General features: G+C 34.9%; 2 protein-coding genes across 3 annotated transcripts in view; one reads left to right on the forward strand and one right to left on the reverse strand.

Moving 5' to 3' along the window:
• The window catches only part of LOC149801324 (eukaryotic translation initiation factor 3 subunit J-like), a 34645-nt gene extending 31543 nt beyond the window's left edge, over nt 1-3102 (reverse strand). Inside the window, exons 1-2 of the mRNA XM_089955365.1 lie at nt 3069-3102; nt 2897-2979 (exon numbers count right to left, since the gene is read on the reverse strand). Of these exons, the coding sequence (XP_089811491.1) occupies nt 2897-2979; nt 3069-3081 (96 nt within the window). The 5' untranslated portion in view covers nt 3082-3102. The remainder of the gene's footprint in view (nt 1-2896; nt 2980-3068) is intronic.
• Nucleotides 3103-5250: 2148 nt separating this feature from the next.
• The window catches only part of LOC149801325 (protein FAM221B-like), a 35304-nt gene continuing 19665 nt past the window's right edge, over nt 5251-20889 (forward strand). For both annotated transcript variants that reach the window (XM_089955366.1, XM_089955367.1), the window contains exons 1-4: nt 5251-5332; nt 6211-6296; nt 8456-8582; nt 15202-15342. In XM_089955366.1, the coding sequence (XP_089811492.1) occupies nt 6246-6296; nt 8456-8582; nt 15202-15342 (319 nt within the window). In that variant the 5' untranslated portion in view covers nt 5251-5332; nt 6211-6245. The remainder of the gene's footprint in view (nt 5333-6210; nt 6297-8455; nt 8583-15201; nt 15343-20889) is intronic.

Here is a 20889-nt window from a genome sequence, read left to right on the forward strand (position 1 = left end):
CAAAAGTACAAAGTCCCAGTCCTGTGGTCTATTATTAGTACCAAATATGTTATGCTTATGTTGACGTCGAGATAAATAACTGTACATGTTGACAGAAGCCCTCAGTCCCAACTTGAACATATTCTTTGTTTTCTTATCGTTTATCTTGACAAGCCAGCAGTTATTTGATGTAGCCCCCAGGCTTTAATTCTGACGTCGCAGAGGGCATATGTTTGGTCTTCGGAAATTTGTTTTCACCGCAACTTCAACAGATGCACACATCATAAAAATAAGCCAGCTACAATCTTTTATAAAACATTACACCCTTCATGAAAACAAGCCAGCTAAAATCTTTATAAAAACAATGCACCTTTCTTTAAATGAAGCTGGTACCATATTTGTATAAAGGCAGTGAAATCTGATTGATTGGTGTATTTTGAAGGTTATCGAAGACTGGAACAAATTAATTGTGTCACATTTGTAAAACACTCACAATTCTTGAACAGAATGATGCATGTTTTGTTTTCTGTTGGAAAAAGTGACTTAATGCTTACGATGGCAACCAGTGGCTGCGTTTTCAATCTGCAATTGTTTGACCAGATTTTTTTTCACAATCAAGCTCATTGGCAATATCAAAAGAAGCACATGAACACTGGAAAAGTTTCAGCATCTCATACAGAGATAACACCTTCCAAGACTAAAACAGAAGAAGCTTGCATAAAATTTAGATCTACATCTCTGCCCATTATGCTAAAAGGATCTAATTATAACTGCCTTAACTTTTAAACTAAATTCCATTTGAATTTAATGTCTTGAATATGCTTCATTACATGCATCACTCTGTTCTGGAATTGTGAGTGTTTTACAAATGTACATTGGTGACTTTTTTCTTTTCATTTCCCTTGAAGTAACCTCTTCCTTTGGCAGCCTCATTAAGTTTACTGATGTTGTCTCAGGCAGCCCATAATATAGGTCAATTTATGTACATGCAGCCATGTGCTGTTGGCATGTTGGTTGACAGTGGATTGTACAGTACAGCACAAAGGCAACATAAATGTAAGTTGTCAGTTTACATGTCTTCAAATTGGTTTTGTCTTCTGCCTTCATGTAATTAAATTTTCAATTGTTTATTTTCAAAGAGTGTAGATCTTATGCACTGATGAAAAGTTACCCATACCGACTAAATTCACATAAATATACAGCCGTACATGCTACATTTGTTTTTCATCCCCCACCACCACTATAACACTTATCTCAACAGCCACTTTTGTCGACAGTATTACCCCAGAGAAGGGGATGTTGAGATAAACTGGTAGTACTGTATAATCAATTAGATTTAAATTTGTGGGAAAGTATCTATATGAGCTGCCAAGTGTGCAAGATATTCCTGAAAATGTTACCTCTCATTATCCTGTCAGTCCAGTCGGGAACATGCTATGGGTTGTTTTCACAGACATCACGACTGAGTACGCAAACACCCACAATGCAACGCGTGTGCACCTTGTGCCGCCATTTTGAGTATCTAACAAACCTTTATCAACATTAGTCATCATGTATATTCAAGATAATAATCTGATTTAACTGTCGATAAGGACATTTATTATACTTGAAATTAAGTACCCTATAGCACGAAAATAAAAATAAAGCTGAAGTTCCCTTGCTTATATCGAAAGACAGAATAGTGAATTTGAACCATAAGCATGTATATTGCTATCAAATAGAAATGCAGTCATTCTTTTTTTACAGGCAGACAAATATCGGTTCTGAATTAAAATTTCATAGCATGTGTTTTATGTCAGAACTTTTATGTACAAATACTTTTTGCAACAACAGGTGTTTGTGCCAAAGACAGTTGATAAACCAATTTAATTAGTATGGTCAAATATTGTATTTGTGGTGGAGATGATGGCCGTAGGATGATATCGAATGAAAGCTATAACAGTTCAAAGAAGTTTCAGCTTCAGTGTATTCAAACGAAACACATGCCTAATGGAACATGACTTTGTGTTGAATATCAAAACGAACTATTCCTGAAATGCTTTTAGAAATATGAAATTATACATTAACAACTAGCTTTTTAACTTGAACGATAACCAAATGACTGATTTCAGCCCATGGAAACTGAAAATCATTACATGTTTCTACTTGTTTGTGTATCCATTTGGTTATGTGTCTGTTTATTGATCGCGATCTATTTCTTTATAAAAGAATAACAAAGATGGTTGAAATTTAAATATTTTACTTGAAGGAAAGTTGGAAAGTCATGCATTCGGTCTCGTGCGGTTGACATGCACAACAGAATGTGATGTATTATTATATTTTTACACACAAAATTGCGACTTGCATTCGTAATTATGCTAGAAGAACAATGTTATTAGGTGCCCGTTTGAGGGGCTAGGGACTCAAAATGGCTGATATGGAAGTACACACGTTTTGTGACGTCACGTGAAAACAACGGATACAAAGCCGTTATTTAGGCAGTAAGACGTAGCACTTTAAAAAAAAAAGTATTACGTTATACATCTTACGTTGTAGGACTAATAAATTTACGTGGTCAAACAACCCGTTAGTTGCCATATCTTTCCAAAAACTGAAACTAAGCATTATAATAATACAGCTATGTGCCTAGTATTCCACTGTTCTTATTATTATATAATAAATTTAATGGCATTTGGTCCGCCTCAGCCTGTAATTTACAGCATGTATGAGCTTTGTTGTCCAAATGAACATTCAAGGGTTAACCTGAAAACTGTTACTTCCTACTTCTGATGTCTGGTCTTTTCACAAGATGCTGTAGCAGTGCATACAGTCTCGATTTAAAAAGTGTCATCAATTCAGAGACACGCAATAATAAGTGCATTAGCAGCACAGCATACAAAGTATAAAATATGGTTCAAACATTTCTCGTAAAAGAAACCTTGATGTCTTCTTCGTCTTCTCCTTCCCATTTATCTCCCTTCACACTTGAAATGACATCCTGAGGCTCGAAATCATCTGCATCTGCAAAATAAATAAATTTAAATCAATATTAATTGACTAAAAAGAGGGACTCGGGTATTTATTTCCATGTCTTTTGCCACATGACTTACCCCAGTCTGCCATCTTTGAAATCTCGTTGAAAGCTCGCGTCATCTATATAAATAGTAATATTTTTTTCAAAAGTCGTAATGTGGTATTAGTCGACAAATTTTGCAAACTTTTATCATTAAAGACTCATTTATCCATGGAAAGTTTACATTTGGCAATTTTGACCCAATCTCGCACATTGCTCATGACAACGAGATTGTTTACCAATGGCTGGTAAGGAAGACTGTCTGAGGGCTGAATTTTATTATTTACATTGCATTGTTCTGTTTAAAGTATTATCTTGGTTAATAAAGGGCCTATATAAAGTACTTTAACTGGAGAAGCGTAATGCGTGTGCGCTTTTCTGAATTGGGTACAAATGGATCATTGCCGCTATGAAACCTCGATCAACAAGTTTACGACTATACAGTAGTGTAGTACAAGTCACATGGGATTCATGTATGCGCATTTACTCATTTTAAATTAAATATAAATTGTTATTTTAAAATTTTACACAAATTTTCTTTAACCAACGTCTGTTCAATCCTGATTATTTAATGTTTTGCACCTTAACTGCCATAAAGAAAATTCCAGACGAAAATTATCGGTCTTTTACAATGGTGGCCACGTACTAAACTTGGGTCAAGAAAAGAGTACGTCGAGTGGAATCGTCACAATATAGGGTAGTACGAATTTGTTTATCAATATGCGTAGCTGTCATTGTGAAATCACGGCGCACAACATTCGATCCGGATTGTACTGGATCACACCTTTCTGTTCATTTCGTCCAAAAATGTATATGTACTTTAACATTGATTTTGCCATATGCACTTATCAGAACGTCTAAATAACGACCTTCCAAAGAAATGTGTATGTACATGAATCCAAATGAAGTACTTGGTACTTAAATGTATGTCAAATCAAATTCTAAAAAATTATTTCCATTACTGAAATAGTCGGTGTTGAATGAATGCATGGCTTGTGTAACTTTTACTATGAAAGTTTGGAACATCAACCCCATACACTTGGATTGCCATATGTCCTCTTTTTCCACTGACTTTTCCTCCTTTTTGGTCCCTTATAGATACAGATACAACACTCTCCAGAGTGTCCTCATTATTATTTGTTCAAATATGGTAACCCTATTATGATAACACAAACCTACCGGGGGGGGGGGGGGGGGGGGGGCAGGATCAGTCTCCCCCAAAAACAAAAACAAGAAACAAATCACAAATAAAGGACAATAATTTATCTGCTAATGAAAGTTGCCATACATGTTTATTTATCATTTATTTTCAATCCAGTATTAGGAAATATTGCAAATGATGCTAGTTTTGCAATGAACAACATCCAATACAGTATACTGTGTAGACCACAAAATAAAATGAGATTCATGTATTCTTGCTGCAAATGATGTAAATCACTGTATGGATGCCCAAGCATGATATGAAATGAACATGATGTCAGTAAATAACAGACCACATTTTCATGTGTTGTTGTAAACTTAAAATGAACAGTTTTAAAATATTAAATATTTGCAAGTAATATGAGTCATTACAATTATATATTCAGTTATTCTGTGAAAAGGTAGTGCAGATCTGAATATATGTTCTATGCTAAATACTTGAATTTATTAGCATATTGAGGTCACCACATTTTCCTGATTTACAATCATCAGCTATTTGGATTACTCATATAATTTCATATATATATTTTGACATATAGTCAGTTAAATCATTAGAGTTATACATGATTACAACATTCCGAAACAATATCAGCTCTCAGTACAATGACCCTTATTTGCCATGTTTTTTGGCAATGACTGTGCTAGATTGGGCAAAAGATAAAATTTATGAATGGTATTATTAATTTATCAGAAAATGGAAAATAAATGTTATTAATATAAATATAACGGGTCCCATTAATTTTGTTCTGGGGAGTCTTGGACATCCATGTTCATAAATTTGGAAGTCCCATACCTCAGATCGGAAGTCATATTGATAAACATGGATTGAATATAGAGGTAACATGCTTTAACAAGACTTAGAGTATTGTATAGTTGATGAATCTTCTAACTGAGGAAAATGAACAAAATAGCTACAGAAGTTCTTTAATAATGGAGTTTTCCATAATGCTACCATCATTATTATTATCAATACATTCTATTGGTCTGTCACCATTACTAACACAACCATGTACATTTCAGATATTCTTTCTGCTTGAAGTAGATGAGGTTGTCTTGCATGGTATATAGGGCATTCAGCAGTCCGAGCTGAAGGTGACTAGTGTATGTACCCTTTGAAATCTACCTTCCCGTAATATTGCAAAATAGACAATCTTTAGTTGTCAGCACTCAGGGTTTTGAACCCATGACCTCCTGCATCTGAGGCAGACACTCTAACCACTTAGGCCACCGGAGCAGTCCAGGATGACCTGGTAATGGTGATTAGATCAGACATGACTACCCAGTCTACGTTGTTTTTTCTTTGTCTTGTATTGCAAATCAGTTAATAGGCACTATAGCTGACTGATAGAAGAGATAAGTTACAGTTTGAAACACAGGAATGACAGTGATTTATTTTTTGGACTTTATATAGGAATAAGGAAAGTCCTTTGGCCATCCAGTTGCACATGTATGGATGTCCTGGAGAAGAAGTTGGACATATAATACATTGTTCCATACATTAACAGAAACTGAACTAAAAACTGTATCTTCATTTGGATTGTATGCAATTAATAGAAGTTTCTCATAAATGTTTTGTGACAGACTATCCCAAAGGGTCAGATTAAGCACCAATGATTAAATAACTTGTGTAAGACATGACCCTTGCTAAACACCAGTAAAATACAAATAACCATTGTCTGCATCCATGTAATTAAAATATTGTAGCAAAACAAGTAATCGGGGCTTTACAATTAAGAAGAAAAAAACATTTTATATGCAGTTTATTTATAAGTTCATATTGAAATGCTCCATCCAGAATTTGTTTACTGTCTTGTAAATGGGAGGATATAGGTACAGGAGTTGACATTCTAACTTTCTCATGATGAAAACGGACATGTGCCTTTTCATTGCCTAAAACTTTCTTTGTTTACAGCACCTGTCCCTTCCATACACCGTCTCTTGCTGCAACATTTCTGACTTTGAAGATTTTGTTTTTGCAGGTTCTATTCAGTAGCTTTGAACTGCACCAAAAACTATGAGTGGGAAACAAGAGAAAAAAATACCTTCAGGGGCAAAACCCAAGCAGGTACTTGCACCATACATCTTTATATATTCTTTTATTTTCTAACAATTTAAGATGTTATCAATTTGTACATACACTGCATACTGGATTCTTTACAGATAGAAAACTGTGAATTCACAACAGTAAAGATTGTTTATTACATTCTTAAATGTAGCACCTTCTCTAGTAGAACATTTGAGTTTGATTTCCCTGGCCAGATTTCTAATTATTATGTATTCCTAAGGCTTTGTAATAATGTTCCTTTGTTACAACACTTAATTGGTTATAGCATTTGATTTGTGTGGTCTGCCTGAAAAAATGAGCTCAATTATAATGTTTTTAACATCTGAAGCACTGAAACTAGAAAACAATCAGTTTTTGAAATAACGAGACATAAATAAATACAAAGGCGCTGAGCAGTAAAAGTGCAATAATCATGTCATTCATAATTGGTAAATTACACAGGCTAAATAAAGGCTCCAAGTAACAAAGGCATGATAAATGAGTACTTTAGAATCATGGTTGTTGGTTCAATGCATTTAAAGCATGTAAAGAAATGCTTTTGTTTTGTACTCTTTTTTTAAAAAACTAAATAATTCAGAATTATTGATTATCAATAATTCTGTACATGAATGTTGATTAGTTGAGTACACCTCAAAGTAGATCTCTCTCATGTTCATTTTGAATTCAGATTGTTGTGAAAATGGCAGAAGATTTGCAGGTCAGAGAAAGAAACAAGGAGTAATTAACCTAGTGGACATTAGACTGTACCTACAAGCTCAGTATAACACACCTGATGTTTTTTTATGAGCATTTGCATGTCACTGAAAAATATATCAACAAAACATCTCAGATTGATAAAAAGCAGATGACTGTTGACAATTTCTTTTCATCCAAATTAATAAAAGACTGATTTACTTGTCATTTAGTTATTGAACACATCATTCCAGTGCCATTGACATGGACAAGTACATAAATATTTCATAGTTATAGTGTTCTAAAAAATTCCATTTCCCTGTGAAAAGTTATAAGGAATCTTATTTTTTATAGGATACTAATTTTTGTTAATTTAATGGTTGTTACTTATCGTAAATTTGAACACCCAATGAATTTTGACTATTCTGTGGAAACAATAGAATTATATCCCAAATCCACAGATTTTTGTTTAGTACTCAACAAAAATAGTAATTTCTTTGCAAAACCATGAAAATTTGATACTCAGGAAAATAAATATGGCTGTATTTGACCATGTCACAGGAGAGAATAAAGGGTAGGAATCATCTCTTCTTATGTTTATATGCAGTTTTTATTTTATTAAAAAAAATGAAAAAGAGCTTAGAATATTTGATTACAAACTTTTCAAACTTAACCATATAATTCTTAGAAGTTTATCACTGAATTTACCATAACTAACTGATGATAGACCCATGTTTGTTAATAAGCTCAAAATTCTACAAAATGTTAGTTAATTTATATTCAAGGAAGTCTTGTCCAATGACAAACCCACCCCCTTGTTTTCAACACATTTAGGTTGTTGGGACTTCTCAAAGGAGATTTTGTAGTATATTCTTGTTCAGCAACTTCAGACGTACTCCAGTATTGTAGAATTTAGGCCCCTGTACACTCTTTCTCTCACTCAACATATATTATGGGTGTTACTATCTATACTCATGTATATGTTCAGTCCAAGTGAAAAACTGCATAGGCCCAGATCTGCCATGACATAATGTAATGGCAAATCTGGGTCTTTCCAGTGTTTTTGGGAGTAATCAGTTGAACAAACAAAATGGACACTTGTCTGCCAGTGTATTATGCAATGGCTGGTCAAGATCTATGTAGTTGGACCTGATTTATTCATGAGTATATATAGTATTTAGGATAAGCTACTAAATAAGAATGGAAAAAAGTACTACAGTTACTACAGCATTCTTGTCATAATTGTGCTGTTTAACAAAATAAAACAAAACTGCAACTCGTGCATAATGCTTTTATTTGCTTGTCAGCATACTTGTAAATGTTTCCATTAGTTTTTTTTAACAGAATCTCATCTAAATGTACTTGTAAAAAAAATATGCATCACATGTTACATGTTAATTTGAATTCTCCATTTATACATGTCACCAGTATGAATTCCATTGCTTCTGGTTGTTCTCAATTAATGAATGACTTCTGACCTGTTGCAGGGAACAACCGCTAAGACCTCAGAGAGTAAAGCAGTTGTTCCAAGAGGAAGTAGAGGAATGGTTCCAGCTGGTGGCAAGAGTGGCCCTGTGGCCATGAAAAAAGAGGGTGGAATGTTAGTGCCTGAAGGTTTGAGAATTCATGTTGCAATAGTTTCATTAATTATTTGCATGAATCAAACCAATTTTAAGAACAAAATAATTTGAAAACTTTGGGAACAAGCTATGGATTTATCTGGACCTGAAAAGATTTTGTAAATTAAAGGAAATATTCTTTATAACCTTTTGTCCTGTGTGTGTGTGTGTGTGTGTGTGTGTGTGTTTATGCATTGCCCTGTGACCATGAAAAAAGAGGGTGGAATGTAAAACATTTAACAAAACGTTAACATTGGCAGTGATGGCACTTTATTATGCAGGTGATGGTTTTCTGGGATTTTCTGGGACTACATAAAAACATTTGGAATTCTATGCTAGTAGCCGTGGAGCAGTAGTATTCCTTTAGAAACAATTTTTTCAAAGGGCAGGACAGCTTAAGTGTCTCTAAAAATTTTAACCCTGAAATATTCTTCCGAATCCTTTGATCCTTTGTGAGAATGACTTTTGCATTAAGAAGGCCATTAACATACAACAATCAATTTTGCCTTTGCATTTAGAAATATATTTGTCTATCATTATTGGAACTTGGATATTGACATAAACTAACTGTATCCTTTCTTATAGATGTTTACAATTGCTTGATATAATGGCAGATCATGGTCAAGATTTAAATACACCTTACAAATTAAAGAAATAATTTTGTTTTGCTGACCCTGCAAATGCTTCCCCTCCCACCAGTCATTATTCTTGTGCCCCAACTATGATAGCTGAAAGAGGTATATTGTTTTTGATACATTACAGCCATTATGTTCCAAGTTAATATGTTCTGTTCATCCTGAATCCATTTGTGCATGATAACAAAAAAAATTATAAAAGTTTAAAGTAATTTTGGTCATAAATAGAAAACAAGATTAGATTTTTTTGCCATTGCAGCAGGTTTTCAGAAATTTGTAAAATTACTTTTGCAACTTTTTCTCCTAAATGTTTGTGGCAAAAACCTAAATAGCATGATTGGGGTGGCCAAGTGATCTAATTCTCTCGCCTTTAACAATCATTGCCATCTCACATGTCGGCATGGATTCAGGTCTTGGGCTCAACCGATGTGGGTATGTAGGAAAGCTTTCCAGTAGCTTCCCATGGGTTCGTGGTTCTTACCAGGGTTTTCCTCCACCAGTTATCCTGGCTGCCATGTATAGCCTGTCTTGCTCTGAGAAATGGCATTAAATGCAAAACACAACAACAATCATGGCATGATTAAGCAAAACCATTTAAGGTAGACATATTTTGTAAGAATATTTATATTTTATACAGATTTTCAAGCAATATTTATACATTTTGCATATTTTAAAAACTTCATTGACTTGGACTTCTTAGCACAATTGAGCAAACATCACTTGAGGTAGACAAGTGAAATTTTGGTTTCGTTCACATTTTTTAAAGTTTTTGGACACTTTGGACAAAATCCTTCTTGGCACAGTTGAGTATAAACCACTTGAGTTAAATGAAATTTGATATACATATCTGATTCATTATGTAGATGACCTGATTAAATTCTGATGTTATTGCAACTATTTTTCCAATTTTGTGATAGTTTTATATTTTGGGGACTTTAGATTTGGGGGATGGGGTCTGCAGTGAGGGCATACTTGTTTTACATATACAAATCTTGTTTAGTCATAATCCTTGTATTATTGGTAACAATTTCTGTTTTGCTCAGATGCTTCTGTGTTAAGAAATTCAGTATTTAAAAAAAATACGTAATGATTGAAAACCTGAAAGACATTGTCCCAGGATTAGATTGCTTAACTGGATTATCCTAGCCTCATTCCTTTATGTATACACTCCCGCCATAAGGTACAGCATATAATACTGTGATGTCCTTCCACCTGTTGTCAATAAAATTTCTGCAGAACAACTTCATTTGTTCACCATCTACATTATACCAAACTTTGTGGATGGCATTTGTTCAGTATAAGGAAAAACCCTTTCAAACTCAAAGAGTCTGTGACTAAAAGAAGGAAAATATTTTCTGCATTAACTCGAGTTCTCTGACATCTACAGTAACTAAACTTTGTGGATGGCTTGCACTTGGTGTAAGGAAGAACCCTGTTTATTTTTCAAGTTGAAAGGTCAAAGGTTAAGGTCACTATGACTGAAAGAATACAAAATATGACTTACATACAATAACATTAGGTTAGCCTGACATACCTTCAGCCAGGTATGTGCATCCACCCCCAGGATACAGACCTGATAAGTGATTTTTAAAGCCACACCCTATGTTGTAAAACCATGTTTTGGGTCAGATCTGGCCCACAGGGCCTGTTGTTACAGGTCTGCCTTAAACCAAACTATGTGGATGGCTTGCACTTAGTCTAAGGAAGAAGGCTGTCTATTTAGGGATCAAAAGTTCAAAAGTCAATGTCACTGTGATTACTAAAATTTGTGTTTGGCTTGCACATGGTGTAAGGAACAAGTCTGCTGATTTTGAGAGTCATTGTAATACAGGTGAAATGATTCATTAATACAGTCAAACACGGTTATCTCGATTACATTGATGGTATCAAAAATTGTCGACATAACTGGGTCCCAAGATATCATGGTTCATAAAAACCGGTAATGTAATTTTAAAGATGTCCTTGACCTTTATTCCTGTCTCATACTCTTAGGTTTACTGGAACGTTGCCAATAAATAGGTCATAGTTTTAAGATTAGTAATTGCTTTATTTGTGTGCATTTTAACTTTGATAACAAGTGTTGTGATTTCATAACCCTTATGACAGAATTCAGATTCCAGCTGTGCATAGCAGACAATACAAAAAGAACAGTATTGTTCATAAATTACTCACAAGTATGTACATGTATGTGTGCTCTCTGTAATATACATACTTTATTTTCTCTTTTAATTCACAGTTAATGTATATATTGCAGTGAACGTATTATAGTTTTAATAATCCTCAGTAAATAAAATAACCTTACCTCTGAAGAAGAAAAAAATATGATCTTATGCTAACCTGACCACATCTATGTAAGCAAAATGGATTTGCTTGCGTCTTTGCAAATGAGAGAGAAATATGATATATATGTACCTATAGCTGCCATGAATCTAAATACAGATATTATATAATGGAAACTGATACGCTGTAATATGTCACTATGTCAAATGTTACAGAATGAAGACAAAATCAGAATTAAAAAGAAATGTTAATAAACATCCGACTACATCTATTACAAGTTAATGGGTAAAAGAAATGATTGGGTTGTTTTTTCTCTCATTCAAATGGCTATTGAGATGCACATGTGTGCTCTAAATGGGACGTATTTGTTATTAAGATTTAAATTTTTTTTAAAACAATTCAGTGATTTTCAGATGCTGAATAAATTCATAATACTGTTCTAAAAAAATGGTAGTCTCGTTTTATGTACTGTATAATTCATTGTCAACCAACACGTGTAAATAGGCATTTAACCATGACATGCTGTCCAGCAGCACATGGCTGTTACAGCATTTACATGCTACATGTACTTAAATTGGCCCAGAGTTTGGGCTGCCTCAGTGCCCAAGACAACAAACAAACTTCTTAATGAGGCTACCAAGGGAAAGAGGCTACTCAAAGGGAAATGAAAACCTGTCAGTAAGTTTTTTTTAATAATTAATTCAGAATATGTTAAACTTGTACTATTTTAAAATTCACCTGAATTCCAAAATAGAGTAATGCATTTAATTATGATAAACATGCTGAAAACGGAACTTGTATGACACAGTAAATTTGTTCCAATCACCAATTAACTATGGAAAATGCAACCTTGATCAGATTTCATTACCTTAATCAGAAATGTCTTGAATCAGTGGTTGATTGGCATTACTCTGGAAGAACTTTATAATTTTGTACACATGGATGATGAAGCAATAGGGAAATGGCTGAACGTATTACAAAAATGAAATTGGTAAGTGTTGCCGGTGCCGAGCATATGTATGAAAACATAAGTGTTTTTGAATTGACTCGTCGAAATAAGCAGGTCCACATGTTATTTTGGACTACAAATTATTCCTGTCATAACCAGGTTATCAACTTAACAGGGGTCGAGATAAGCAGGGAAAAATTAGTTTAACAAAGAAGGATTTTCTTCACAACTGGACTGAAACACTTGACATGAATAGGTTCTTGAGATAACTGAGGTTGAGATGATAAGTTGGTTTGACTGTTTCGATATATTGATACATTGATACTTTCTTCATACCAATACACTTATTGATGCAAGAGCTGGAGAATTGATGCAAAACAATACTTCTCCTATACAAGTTATTTTAATATTTGGGAGTCACGAATAATTATTAGTAGTTTAGCTTTTCAGTCTTTAAATTGAGGACTCATTGGAGACAGATGTCGCAGACACAAGCACTCATTTTTGCCAGGAGAAAAGAAAAACTTATTAACAACACCCGCTTGCCTTCTAACAAAAGGTGACATGGTTTGTAATGTCCCATCCCCCCACCTTGCCGATTCCATGCCATTTATCTTATACCATCTGCATGTTCATCATCAAGGAAATATTCCAAATGTACTCCCCATGTATAAAGAAGTACTTAACTTATCATTTAATTGATACTTCTACATGAAGTTACTCGGTTGATTCATATCATGTGTGTTTGGATATATTTAGATGGCTGCACTGCCATTGTGTCACACAATGAAATATTTTACATGGAATTCTGGTTGGTGGTTTTTGTTTGTTCCAGTCCAGTGTAAAAAAGCCCATCAAGCAGATGTTGATGTAGTTAATTCCTTATGTGACATGCAGGAAGTATTGGCAAAGCAACAGTGCTAAAGTGGTTATTAAATAATCTGTAAAGAACTTAAATTGTAGCAAATTTGGACTGTCTCATTTTATGTTGAGATATTTAATCAGTGACTGAATGTACCAATGGGAAAAATAACATTAGTACAAAATCAGCAAGGGGACAGATTTCAAACCACACAAGTTTGCCACCTTGCATAAAGTTTTATTTTTTTATATATATAGAAGTGGAGTGGGTATCATGATTACGTTTCCTTCTTCACTAACTGAAACAAGTGCCTGTTGTTTGCATCTGCAGGAAATACAGTGTGTCTAGATTTTATTGGTATTCATCCCCACTCCCACACTGAATTTGTTCTAGATGAGATTTTCCTCACATGAGGAAATTGTACTATTTCTTCCTTTTTGAAGATAAGACTGTAATGTCTTGCAAGTTTAAGTGAAGACATGAAATTGGTAATAAAATGGTTTTAAAACAAAGGGTGTGGTGGCCTAGATGAGCCATGCATCCAGTCAAATTGGGCAGTCTGAAATAACCTATATGGTTGAATAAAATCACTTGCAACTAACAGGTAGTCTTTTGAAAGTATTTTTGTTGTTATGGGTGAGACTGGCTTCAAAATAGATACTTAGTCTATGTATGTCTATAAGCTGTATACTGGAAATACATCCATTATGTCAACTCACATAAAAGGGCACCAACTACCACTGACAAACCTTCTAAAGATGGAAAGATCATCAAGTTGATATGTATATCAATAATGTATCCTTTCTTAGGCTGTTTATCATGAATAGTATTGATACACAGCACAGGTGTCATTTCACCCCTTCATTTTAATGACACCTCACCTTGGTAAGTCAGGTCCACAGGACAGACATTGATCTCTCTTTGCAAAATGTGCCAACAGATTAGAGTCTGCATTGTCAACAAACTATGCACCAGCAGATCTGGGTCTTTGCAATTTACCATTGGACTGGGCGTATAACCAGGTATATTTGGTAGATCATGAATAGACAATGTTATGCAAGAGTTATCATCCCTATGAAATAACATCACAGGAGCGACTGAAAACCTGTCATTTTCAGTCATAATTCTTTCAGTATGAGTTTGGGATGGGGGTAGCCAACCCAGGCTGACCTTATTGGGTATCAAACCCGTGACCCTTGCATTACTAGTCTAGTGTTCTACCAACTGAGCTACCATGATCCCCCAAATAAAATTTGTATTTGGATGTTATATTTCATATCCTGAACTAGCTGCATTTGCAACAGCTTCAAGAGGTCTTCAGATCATCTATCTGGTTTGCAAACATTTTGCCCCCTTTAGTCTTGTCTGCTTAGACGTTAACATTTTTCCCCTTTAGTCTTGTCTGCTTAGACATTAACGTTTTCCCCCTTTAGTCTTGTCTGCTTAGACATTAACATTTTTCCCCTTTAGACTTGTCTGCTTAGACATTAACATTTTTCCCCTTTAGTCTTGTCTGCTTAGACATTAACATTTTTCCCCTTTAGTCTTGTCTGTTTAGACATTAACATTTTCCCCCTTTAGTCTTGTCTGCTTAGACATTAACATTTTTCCCCCTTAGTCTTGTCTGCTTAGACATTAACATTTTTCCCCTTTAGTCTTGTCTGATTAGACATTAACATTTTCCCCTTTAGTCTTGTCTGCTTAGACATTAACATTTTTCCCCTTTAGTCTTGTCTGCTTAGACATTAACATTTTTCCCCTTTAGTCTTGTCTGCTTAGACATTAACATTTTTCCCCTTTAGTCTTGTCTGCTTAAACATTAACATTTTTCCCCTTTAGACTTGTCTGCTTAGACATTAAGATCTGTCTTCTTTCCTTTTTTTTGTAGGTTACACAGTCAGGAAAATTGAGCCTGCCAAAAATTATGATGTTGAGTCCTTTGCTAGAGCAATGAATCCTGACTTTGCACCTCGTCTGAAGAAACTGTTTGATCCTGAGACAGAGGCAGCTGTGGAAGCTCAGAAAACAGGTAGTTACTATATTGGCACATTTTTAACCCAGATACAAAGAGCGTATACTTAGCAGATCTGATCTGTCATTGCATAATGAGCAAACAGATCCATATTTATCATATTTCACATAATACTTGCACATTCCTCAACAAGTGGACATGCCCATTTTTTTGTGTTAAAACTTAACCAGAGCTAATCCAATCTCGAGCATTCATTTCTTGATCTCACTGTGCCTCTTGTAGCTACTAAAACAAACTTTGAACATCTTGAGTTTCTTAGAACTTAGTACTATACATGTCTGCTGCCTCATTTTGCAGGTTTTGTTAAGTTAAATCAGTTTCAAAAATGAATTTATAGCCATTTGAGCATTATTAGACAGATATCCCCGTTTGAATATGACATTTCCACAAGTAATTGTGGGTAAATTGTTTGCACAGAATTATGGGTTTAGGTTTCTTCTTGGTAAAATGTTTCATTGCAGCTATAGGGTGTGAACTGTTAAAAGTTGAATATTGCACCAGTTTACTCACCCTCAGAAATTATCTTCTTTACTTTAACCCTGATAATATAAAAGGTTATGTGTGTGTGTGTGTGTGTGTGTGTGTGTGTGTGTGTGTGTGTGTGATTTGGATTTTTAATGTAGCTTTAACAATTATTCAGTCATATCGCTATGCTGTCTGCAGTGTGGCAGTTTATAGTGGTATCTAGCATTGAGGCATCATGCTGCAGACATGTTGCATCATGTCCCACCCAGTCACATTAACCTGATACCAGGCCAACCAGTCCTAACACTAACTTCTTAATGCTGAGCACCTAGCAGGGTAGCTGTTAGTACCATTTTTATAAGTCTTTGGTATGACTGCTGGGGTTCGAACCCACGACCTCCCACATCCTTCTACTAGGCCACTCATAAAAGGTAGTTCTTTTATACTGGGCATACGTTTTTATTATAGATCAAAGCCTTTTCTCTTAACATTAATGTGTCCAGTCTTATGTCAACTGCATCTTTAATCATACAACAATTTTTTTATATAAAAATTTGCTCAAAAAACTAAAGTTAATGACCAAGAAGCCCAAACTATTATAACAATGGTGTCTTTGTGATAATTTTAAATGTACAGTTTTTCTGATAAATGTAGCTTTTCTGATCCACTGTCACAAGAGAGTCAATAAACTTGTAGAGTAAATTCAGCTTCACATTAATTAGATGGGACACTAAGATTTGTACCAGTCATTTTGACTCGCCAATTGCGCAATAGTTGGTCTTTTCACAACTGTCAATTAGATACTGCTTATCAGTGATCACAATGGACTGTTGATTGCTTAAAATGTGAATGAACTAATAGTTCTTGATGTAGTTGTCTTGCTACTGCTTCTGACACCCAGATGTTTTTGTTTGCATAACATTTTCCAATTCATGTTGTTCAGGGCTGTTCCAGTAAAACATATATCCCCCCAGGGGATGGCACTTCAAAAAAACTTATGTAGGGGGTTGTGTTTCAAACTATTTTGATTCTGACAGTGGAAGGTTGGTTAGGAAAATCACTTCTGTTGTGGGTTGTGTTAACAAAATGAGAAATTGCTGGTGGGGTTGTGAGAAGAAAAAAAAGCGAATGTATATTTCAAATCGCATCCAACCCCCTCCTAGCGGTCTAACGTGAATAAAGCATTGGTCAGAAAATGATGCCAGAACACGCGAGTGCACGTAATTGTACGAATTTGCATACTTTTAAAGCAGTGGTACGCGTTCAGCAAATTACGTCAACGTCGCGTATATAAAAAATGTGCTATGCGCAGTATGCAATTTTTATTAAACTGTTAACTTTAAAAGTGCATTTTGCAACGTAATTTAATTGGTTCATTGGGCTTTGGAACAATGGTAGTTTTAACCTTACTTTCATCATGGAAGTTTTACAAATGCGTGTTTTGAATAAGGGCCACACAGGAAACCAAAATGGCTGAATCACAACACAGATTGTCCTCAGACGACGTTTTCAGTCAGCAAATACTGGCTGGTGATAGCTATGATGACAATGAATTTCATGTATATCGGTCTGTTGGACATTGGGAAAATGTCACTGGAAATACCAGTGTGTGATTTTGAGCCCAAAATTGATGTTGAGTGCGAGTCCGATGTATGTGTTGGATGGACAATATGCCGGTTATTATTTATTAAAGATACCCATGTCTGAACAAGTAGACTATGGGAATGTTGGACTTAAAACCCTACTAAAGCATTATGGAAGAGAAAAATCTGGCATTAGAGGCAGCAAAGCACTGATTCAAGGAAGTGAATCTTTTGCAGAGTTCATGTTAGTGAAAACTGACAGAGGTCTCGGAAATGCTTACAATCATGCGTATTTGGACGCCAATTATTTTTACTTAGGTTGCTGGTAAAATTCAAAGACTTGCCAGTCCTGTTTCAGTCACCTGCATAGTGGGAAAATGTGTTGATCACTAGCTGTGCTGATATTTACAATGACAGAATTTAGTGGCTGAAAGCCCCCCTCCCGGCGTCACCATTATAAGAGTACATGAAAAGAACATGCTGCAATAGCTGGGCAGCAAGATCAAAGGCTTTGACTGGCTACTGGGTGGGGAAAATCTGCTGATATTTACAGTGCTTGAATTCAGAGGCAGAAATACCCAGAGATGTACATGTGGTCATTTGTAACAGTACATCAAATAAACAACTTTAGCTTTCATTATTGTGTTCGTTTCCAAGTGTAACAGAATAAGCAGTGCACGTGACCTCTGACTTGTTGAGACTGAGACCTGATTGCAGTTCATTGCGGTTCACTGACGAAAATTGTAATGAGATTCAGGAGAGTGCTAAAGTTGCTAGAACTGATAGTTTGGAAGGGACATTAGCCAAGTGTAAGAAAGTGTGTGATGCTTAGCTTACTGCTTTGAACAAGACCTTCCTTGGATCGAAAATTTCAGACTCACTCTGATGGACAAACAAGAGCTATGTCAGTGTTATAAAGAATGTAGAAATTAAACTCTATGGCAACCAGTAGTTCTTATAATTTGCATAGTTTTCTGAGAGGGGACTGCAACTTTTGCTGGTGGGACTCATATTTTTACCAAAATGGCAGCCATGGACTATCAGTTTTAAAATCCTAATGAGACCTCTGGTTCAAAACTTTTCTTTTTGGAACAGAGATATCGAAGAGAGAATACCCATGGGGCCATACCTGTGAGATGTTGAAAATTGCACAACCATAAAGAACAGTAACTTGTTCAAGCTAGTTATGCATATGTGTTTCAGACAGCAGGCAATGAAAGGAGTTCTCAGCACAGAATAATATTCGTACATAGAGGAGGAGGAGATCATATTAAATTCAGAAACAGTTAGCTGATTAATGCTCATAGGGAACATCAGAGAATCCCCATACAACTTAATTAAGTGTGTAGATCTCTAGTTGGCAGAACCACTATGGCAACAAAAGAATAAAGAGACAAACTTTTATATCATGCAGATGTATGACCAAATGAAGTATATGCTGTCTATGTGCAAAAATTAAATGACATTAAACATAAGAGACTGATCTGTGTAAACTCAAAGCAAGATGGATAAAATTTGTCCTGTTTGTGTTCGGTTCTACCTATGTATAGTTTGATTATGGTGGTATTTTCTGCAGACCTTTTGACACTTGATTCCAAGCCATCATTTAGTATTTGTATTACAAAATGGATAACTCAAAAAGTCTAATATCTAGTACACTACATTTTTAAGCAGTGTCATTAACTAATGATGAAATTGATGAAAAAATACTTGATGTCATTCTGATATATGGATTCTTTACTACACTACTAATCTGTTCATCCTGATTCTTTATTTTTTACCATCTCCTTTAGTCTTATTGGTACCAGTGCTTTTAATAAAATTGTAACTTCTGTTTTCTTGCAATCTAAATATTTGTAATGATGTGTTATTGTCAAAAGGTAAAATGTGCTTAGTGTTGTAAAATCTAAAACTATTAATTAGCAAGGGACTAAAGTAAAAAGTGGGCAGAAATTATTGCCATATTACAGTGTTGTTAGAAAACAGAATAGTTGTACAAAATGTATTTAGCTCTCGTATTGTCACCACATATTCTACTTAAATAATAATATCATTATTTCTGTATATTCCTATCAGTATTTTCCCAGTGGTAGTAATTTTCTTGTGCAATTATTTACACATCAAGAATTCTCACCGTATCATTAAAAAACAATGTAATCTGCACCAAATTGAGCTGTTTGAGAAGAAGTTAATTTTTTAAACCTAAAAATCACTGAAGCTACGAGTTCTTGCATTAAAGTCTCACATTAATAACATTTGAAGTAGCCACAATAGTAGTTTAGGATGCAACTGTACTAATTTCACCTTTGGTATATCCAAATCTTGAATGTGATGATGGAACATAGCTCCAGAATAAACACATCAATTTTAGAACCTGTTCATTGACTATGAATCAAGTATCCGAGTCCAACTGAATTGTTAGAAAAATTTTAATTCTTTTGACTACATCGTAATTAGCTGTCAAATATGGAGTAAGCCTATGGTCTTTATGCCATCCCAACCAAGACCCCACCAATACCACGTGACCATGCCCAATGATGTCAAAGTAATATTCGCTATACAACTAGAGATGACATCTCTTCAAGAATTTTGATTTCAGTAGAGCTGTAACAGAGTGGAACAGTAAGAAAGAGTGACAGATATTTAAGTGTTAGGGAGATATTTAACAATGGCTATTCCTCCTGCCATGACTTCCTCATTGGAGATCACACACACACAAAACTTAGAGTAAATCCTGAAATCCTGGCAGCATCCCTGCATGGGAGATAACTTGACTATTCGATTTTATTGGTCTGTGGTTATCCCATGGTATTTCTGTTTCTTGAACATTATCTTACAGTGTGTCCAGTCAGCATGGTCGAAAAAGGCTTACAACCATTGAGAGTTGTTAAAGGACTCACATTACTACAGATGTGAAAGAACAAGAACCATACTGTAAATCAGTGAAGATAAAATAGAGTATATATGGGTTTGACTGTCCCTGATTGGTTGATAATGAAAGTAAGATTTTAGTAAAAACAATCTTTTGAGAGCTTCTCCTACTTGTAATTGAAAAAAGTGAGGGACATTGTTTTATTAACATAATTTCTGTCCCTTTACAGACCCGAGTTTGGATGACTCATTACTAAAATCAGCAGCTGACTCTTTGGTGCAGTATTGAAAGCACACATTTCAAATTTGTATAGATCCAGAAAATGGTGCGGCTGTTATGGTTTCTTTTCACAAAAGCTGTTGTCATAGATGTGTCTATACTGATACAAATTTGATCATGAGCACTCAAAATTTTAAGAAACTGAATTTTAATATCATGGTGTTTGCAAAGGTTTACAGTGGGAACTGAATTTGTCCTGAACACTTGAGTTTTGTGCAGAAATATGGAATCCAAACAGAATACATCCAGAAATGTAGAGGTTTTCAATCTTGGATTTAGTCTCCCCATTGCGTTTCACACTGATATGCATATTCACAGAACATTTGTATAATAGCAGGAAAAATA

Source organism: Sinohyriopsis cumingii, chromosome 4 (assembly GCF_028554795.1).
Source record: "Sinohyriopsis cumingii isolate HCF-2022 chromosome 4, ASM2855479v2, whole genome shotgun sequence".
NCBI classification, from domain to species: Eukaryota; Metazoa; Mollusca; class Bivalvia; order Unionida; family Unionidae; genus Sinohyriopsis; species Sinohyriopsis cumingii.